The following is a 6,670-nucleotide window of genomic DNA, read 5'->3' as shown; positions in this document are numbered from 1 at the left end:
TCAAAGCAGTTTCTGGGGGAGTGTGGTGGGACACCCCTGTAACCCTAGCCCTCTAAGCAACTTGAGGAGGGAGAGGCCAGAGCTCAAGGCTACATGGCAAAACCAGTCTCAAAACGAAGCAGTTTCTATTCCCACCTCAGAATGAGGTGTGCAGAGTGGAAGATGGGGCACCCCCACGGCAGTTTGAATCACTCCCTCTCACATGGGAAAGCATCTGGGGCAAAATGTTCACTTTGAGGTGTGAGAAGAGGGGGCGACGACAGTCACACAGGAAAAAGTGTGGTAGGAAACGGGTTTCTCACTGCTGGTACTGAAGGGCTTGGCCAGGGGCGTCATGAGACAGAGGCTGCCCTAGGCTGCCCGGGAGTGTTCCCCTCCCTTCTCTGCATCTTTCCAGGATCCTGCTTGTGACTGGGTGGAAAGAGTGGCTTGGCCAACGAATCCCGTGGGCACCCCTGAAGCAAGGGGCAGAGCCAGCCCCACCCCCTCGGCTCCTGTTTCTCTCACATTGGTCCCTCTCTGGCAGTGAAATGTCAGAAGGTCGGCTCAGTTTCCCTGGTCTAGAAGCCAAATTCACAAGCCTCACAGGGACACTGCACAAGCATGCCCATGACTTGTCTACAGCCACGAAGGGACAGGAGCCACATTCCCTAAACTAGAAGGGTCAGCCCCCACCATTCCATACCTGGGTATGGCTTGCCCCACCCTTTCTCCAAGTTGGCCCTGCATCTGAATGGATCCTTGCCCATGCCCCAGCAGCCCCTGTCTGTCAGTCAGGGATTTCCCCTTATTGCCCGGGAAAGCACAGGTGGGCAGGGGGTAGCTCTGGGAGGAGACCCAGGGGGTTACAACCAGGAAACAAAACCGAAAGGCCAAACCCAAGCTTGTAAGTCCAACCACGTGTCACAGCAATGGAGGGTAGCAGGCTACCGCTCTACCCCACCAAGGGGTGTGGGGTGGCTCTGGCTGGCCCTGAAGTTTCACTTCACTTGGGGCCCTACACTCCCTCCCCACTCAGTTCTGCATCCTACTCCCTAACCGCTCAGGAGTGGCAGGAAGGGTTCAGACCCATGGGAACAGTGTGAGGAGGGCTCCAGGAGTAACCTCACTCCTACAGCCAGGCAAGCATGCTCCGCCTATGGAGCCACCACCCAGCCCCTTCAGGATCCAGTCTTTGTGGCACTGGGACAGCCTGGGTTGACACATTTGGGTCATGGCTGTATTTGTTCAACAGGCCCCAAGAAATCTGCCCAGTAGAGCGGTTAACAGAGGTAGAGGCCTGAAGGCCACAGCCATTGAGAAACCACACAGCCCATGGTAGCAATGGCTTCTAGGTTGAGGGAGAGAGAGGGTACAGCAACTAGGGAAGGACTTGCCCCTGCCTCTACTCTCCCAACAACTCAACTGGGATCATGTATCCTTGCCAAGGAAATACAACAGACGCACGACAATACCACTGCCGCCCCAGCCAGAGCCCCAACTGACCTTGCCCACCAAAGCAAATAAAAGCACCACAAACCAGGGAAGTTAGAAAAGTCTTTTAAGTTTTTAAATTAAAATTGCACCCTGGTGAGATGTGATTTTTTAATCTAGGAACTCAATCCAAAGGGCTCTCTCCTGAGTTGTCCTCCTCTGCGGCTAGCCAGAGGCTGGAGACCTGTGGGACAGCCAGGACAGTAAGGGATGGGACAGCCAAGTGTCCACTCAGAGGTCAGCCAACTCTTCAGTCCTAGGAGCTCAGTACACTCAGCTGGGGACAGGGTGATGAGTTTCAGGGCCACTGAGGCCACCACCAGCTGAGATGAAAACGCCATCTACCACCAATGAAGCAGGAAAGTCGATGATTCCAACAGGACCCTTTTGGGACCTCCCTTTGGGGGGGGGCTCCTAATGGCCAATGTGACTTTAAAGGCAGCATATCCACCCAGTTACAAACTCACTCCATCTGACTATGAGCACCCTTGTTACCCCAAATTAGGCAGAAGAAGGTGCCGACAAGGAGATTCCCTCACGTGCAGGCCCCTCTCACATACATTTATATTCATATATATTATAGTTATATATTAAAAAGAGGAAAAAACTTTCCCAAAGAGAAACTCCTGAAGAACCCAAGTGGCTCAGGACGTTTACTGTACCCCCACCCACAAAAATTCTCTTATAAAATCTTCCAGTGCGATCTTCAAGAAACCCCGCCACATGTCCCTCCCTCCCCAGCCCTGCTCTGTGTCCCCACAACCCTGGACTGCCCCTGCTCCAGCCCAGTGCCATCCAGTCTCATCTCTGGCCATCCATGGCTGCCATGGCTTTCTGCTGGGTGGGCCCCTGTGCTGCTCCAGGGGGCCACGTGGGCTGTGGGCAGTGCAGATGATGGAAGGAGTTGGGGGAAGAGGGTGGGATCCACGGCGTCTGGTGGTTGGGTGGGGATGCAGCCCAGAAGGGGCTGAAGTTTGCAGGGGGTGAGCAGGCCACCGCTGTCATGGGGCTGTTGCTGTTCTGCAGGCTCTCAGAGGCTCGAAGCTTGGAGAACATGGCCAGTGCATCAGGGAAGTTAGGTGGTGTGGCAGGGGTGTTGCTGGGAGTACACATCTGTGGAGGAAACAAAGTGAGGGTGAGGGCTACCTGCAGGGTCTTGGTGCCTCTAGTCACAGACAGAGTCAACAGACCACCTATCTCCCTCAGTCAAGAGCAAAATCCAAGGGTGTTACCCAGTGTTTGCAAACACCAAGGGGCGAGGGAAGCAATGGTTAATTCCAACTCAAAGCTAAGGTGTCAACATGAAAGGACAAGGAGCAGTCCAGGACATCACAGCCCAGCTCCTTTCCTGACTAGGGGAGCCAGCTGGCTTCCTCCACAATCCACCCTCAGATGGCCCCAGGGTGTTAGGCACCTCGGAGCAGGCCAGATGCAGGGTCTTTTCCAGTACCAGCCAGGAAACCCGCACTTTCTTGGGGTTTCCATTCATTCTGCACGTTCAGCCAACAGGTCTTGGACTCTGGCCCCCTCTACTCAGATTTCCTACAAGTAGATCTTGTTAGCTCAATTCTTCTTTCCGTATTGCAAATGAGGAAACTGAGACCCAAGGGTTAAGTCATGACAGCACGCACCCACAGTAGGTGCAAACTGTGGAGTAGGACTGTGCAGGGTCCCAGGCGTGCAGGTGCTGAAGCCTCTGCCCAACAGCACTCTGCATTCAGGGTTAAGTGCTACTCAGGTCTGGGCTCCTGCACAAACATGCAGTCTGCCATGCCAGCCCCAGATGCTAGCAGCACACTCCTTGGGGGTAACAAGTGCCACTGCCTAACCCATGGACCGGGAACAGGTGGATCAGAGCTCAAGACCTACAGGAACCGATTCTGACCTCAAAGCCTTGTCTCCCTTCCTCAGGAGGCCAGGAGTCCTTTCAGCTTCTAATTTTAGCAACACTGGCTCCTCCCCAAGGCACAGGGCACTGGGGGTAGGGGTGGCAGACACAGGACAGGATGCTAGAACTTTGTCACTCCAGTTAAAGCAAAGTCAGAAAGTGAGGCAAGGACCCCACCTCAGCCTGTCCATTGACGCTGTGCCACATCAGCTCCCAGGGAACTCGGACCACTGTCTGCTCCAAGGCCCCCACAAGGAAGGCCAAAGGCCGCAGTCAGGTCTAGCCCCACCCAGACACTTCCCTCCTCCCATCATTGCACTGCCCACCCCCATGACTTGTCTGCTGCAGGAAACAATGAATGGGGGGTTGTGAGCGGGCAGGGTCAGTTGCATCACAGCCCCGTGACTGACTTCCCCAGTCTTCTCAGAGTCGGCCTGCTCTGGAGAACAGCCTGGAAGGTTAACGGGGCCTGTGCCCACCTGCCCGAGTCACCTCAGGCAGATCCCTGGGCCTCTCTGCTTTGGTGAAAGCAGGGGCTTTTAAGTACACTAAAGGCCCTCCTGTGATCTTAATGTGTCCCTAGCTGGGCCAAGGTCCTCAGGCTTCCCCTCTGTAACTGCCCGCCTTGCCCCTCCCCCCACAACCGGGGACCCTTATCATTTACAATGCTTCCACAAACCATGGCTGGCAGCATGCAGGACAGTCCTTTAGCAGTTATGGCCACTTGGTGGTGACTGGTTTATAGAGACTGTGTTCATCTCAGAAAGGATCTTGCTAGACAAGAGCCCAGACTGACCTGGAGTTCGCAGCAATCCTCCTGCCTCAACCTCCCAAGTGTTGGATTTTCACATTTTTATTAAAGTTTTCTAATTACTTTGTCTCAAAAACAGGACTCTCAGATCAGGGCCGGTGTTCCCTACTGTGCTGGGGAAGCACCCAGCACGTGTCCCTGATGGATGCACTGATTATAACGTCTGTGTTACACAACCAGCCATCTCCCTCCCCAAGGGGAGCTTCCAAAGGGTATCTCTCACACACACCCGGATGTGCAGAGGTGGGGGAGGGGAGAAGGAACCAAACAGGACTCCAGTTCAAGCTGGGGCCTGCCAGCTTCCTTGTTCCAAGCCCCTAAGCATGGCTGTGTTTCTCTGAGTGGCCTTGTGAGCAGGAAGGAATTTGGAGTAGGAATGGAGGCAGAGTATTCTCAGGTCCAGGAAGCTAAGTCTGTGCGCGGCTGGACGCAGGAGAGGGGTCTTGAAGACGATGAATCCTAAGAGCTTGGCTTCAGCACCTCTTATTTTCCCAACTTGCTCCAAATGCTAAAAGCTAGTTTAAATCAAGGCGGAGGACTCTTGTCTTCTGGCCTTGCTGATTGAAAGAAAACAGTGCCAAGAACAAGACACGGTAGAGGAGCCATATGCAGCTTGTCCCTTGAGAGAGCCAGGGACAAGGACGCTCCAGGAAAAAAATGCCAAAAATGTCCAACAGCGGGAATAATGTTTTACCACCCCTCCCCTGGGCTCAGGCCCTCCGACAAGTTCGGAGCTAATAGATAACTAAGGACTGGAGTGGAGAAGGGATGGCCTGGGCCTCAAGGAAGCAGAGTACCCACTGACCAGGAGGGCAAAGGCTTTAGCCTGGAGCCAAGCTGGAATGAGAAGACAAATGCAGGTTTGAGGCACTTCTGTTTCCTGAACTGTTTGCTTTTTAACGTACCGAGATTAAAAGAAGTCTTGACCAAAACAAAAACAAACCAAACCAAACCATTAGCCCAGCGGTGGTGGCACACACCTTCAGTCCCAGCACTCAGGAGGCAGAGGCAGGCAGATTTGAGTTCGAGGCCAGCCTGGCCTACAAGAGCTTGTTCCAGGACAGGATCCAAAGCTACAGAGAAAAACCCAGTCTCGAAAAACAAAACAAGAAAGAAAAAAAAAAAAACCCACAAAAGAAAAGTCTTGACCTTGTCTCAGGTCTATAAATCTGTATATCCTCCATACAGGGCACGTTCCCCCGAAGCTTTGGAAGGGCCATCCAACCTTCAGGGGCAGAGCTGGGCTTCCGGAGCCAGGGTGGATCTATGCCTTCACTGCTTCCTGCAGCACTGGTGTGTGTCTGTGTGTGTGTGTATATGTGTCTGCGCGTTGCAGAACCCACAAGTCCCTACTTCGGTTTCCCTCCCCTGGGCTCCCCAGAGGTCTGATTATCAACGAGTTCCTTCCCCATCTTCTGCCACCAGACTCCCCACTCCCTACCCGTACCGGGGACCGTTTCTCTTCCCTCCCCTTCACCTCCCCTCCACCCGGGCCCCTAGGCCCAAGGCACAGCGCCCGGCGCAGGGCCTCAGGCCCCGATCCAGGAGGGTGGAGGCGGGTCCCAAAGTTGGGCGAGCCAGCGCCGGCCTGGGAGCGCTCTTTCCTGGAAGACATTTTGGCTCTTTGTTTACATTCGCGGCGCGCCGCTCCCCGGCAACATGGCTGTCACCGGCGCCCTGACAGCGACCTGCCGCACCGGGCGGCCCCGTCCGCGGCCCCGAGGGGCACTTACCATCTGCGGGTGGTGGTGGCTGTTGGGAATGTTGCTCTCTTGGAAGAACGTGCTCAGGGCGGTCTGCGGACAAACACGGGCCGCGGCGGCGTGAGCGAGGCCTGGCCGCCCCGGCCTCTCCGCCACCGCCGCGGCCCACGCGCGCCCCGCGCTCCCCCGTTCCCTCCCCCGCCGCGGCCCCGGCCCCCACGCGCACCTCGAACTGCCAGTGCGCCGCCTGCAGCAGCTGCTGCGCCTGGTCGGCCGCGCAGCCCGCGGCCAGCACGAACTGGTTGATCATGACCTGGTGCCGCAGCTCGTCCGTGTTCACCGACATGGCGCTGGGCGGCCGCCCCGGGCTCGCGCTCGCAGCTCCGCCGCCGCCGCCGCCCGGCGAATGTTGTGGTCCGGCTCGCGCGGCAGCGCCGACGCCGCAAACAACAGCGCGGGGCGGGGCCGCCGGGCCTAACGTTCGGGGGCCGCGAGCCGCCGCCGCTGATTGGCCCGCGCGCCGCCCGGCCGGCCGCCGGCTCCCACACGGACGTTCGATTCGAATCCTGCGGCGGGCCCGGCTGCACTGTTGCTCTTCGGGCCCGGCCGCGCCCATTGGCGGAACCGGCGCCGCGGGGGCGCCCTGGCATTGGCCGACCTCCGTGTTTTGGCTCCTCCTGGTCGGTGGTTGGCTGGGAGCGACGTCGGGGGGCGGGGCCTGGAGCGCTGATTGGCCTACCGCAGGCCGGTTTGAACGCAACTCGAAAGCCTTGAGTGCGCGCTGATTGGTGGAGG

The 6,670-nt window shown here is 57.0% G+C and overlaps 1 protein-coding gene across 1 annotated transcript; it reads right to left on the bottom strand.

Annotated features, from left to right (window-relative positions):
• Positions 1-1,532: 1,532 nt before the first annotated feature.
• Ubald2 (UBA like domain containing 2) lies at positions 1,533-6,449 on the bottom strand. The gene is made up of 3 exons (XM_057774942.1): positions 6,102-6,449; positions 5,906-5,968; positions 1,533-2,586 (listed from the first exon to the last, which is right to left on the bottom strand). Exons 1-3 carry the CDS (start codon positions 6,219-6,221, stop codon positions 2,275-2,277), a joined length of 495 nt encoding a protein of 164 aa, XP_057630925.1. The 5' UTR covers positions 6,222-6,449; the 3' UTR covers positions 1,533-2,274.
• Positions 6,450-6,670: the final 221 nt, after the last annotated feature.

The sequence above is a fragment of the Chionomys nivalis genome, chromosome 7 (genome assembly GCF_950005125.1).
Source record: "Chionomys nivalis chromosome 7, mChiNiv1.1, whole genome shotgun sequence".
NCBI lineage: Eukaryota > Metazoa > Chordata > Mammalia > Rodentia > Cricetidae > Chionomys > Chionomys nivalis.
This window is presented reverse-complemented; position numbering and strand designations above follow the sequence as displayed.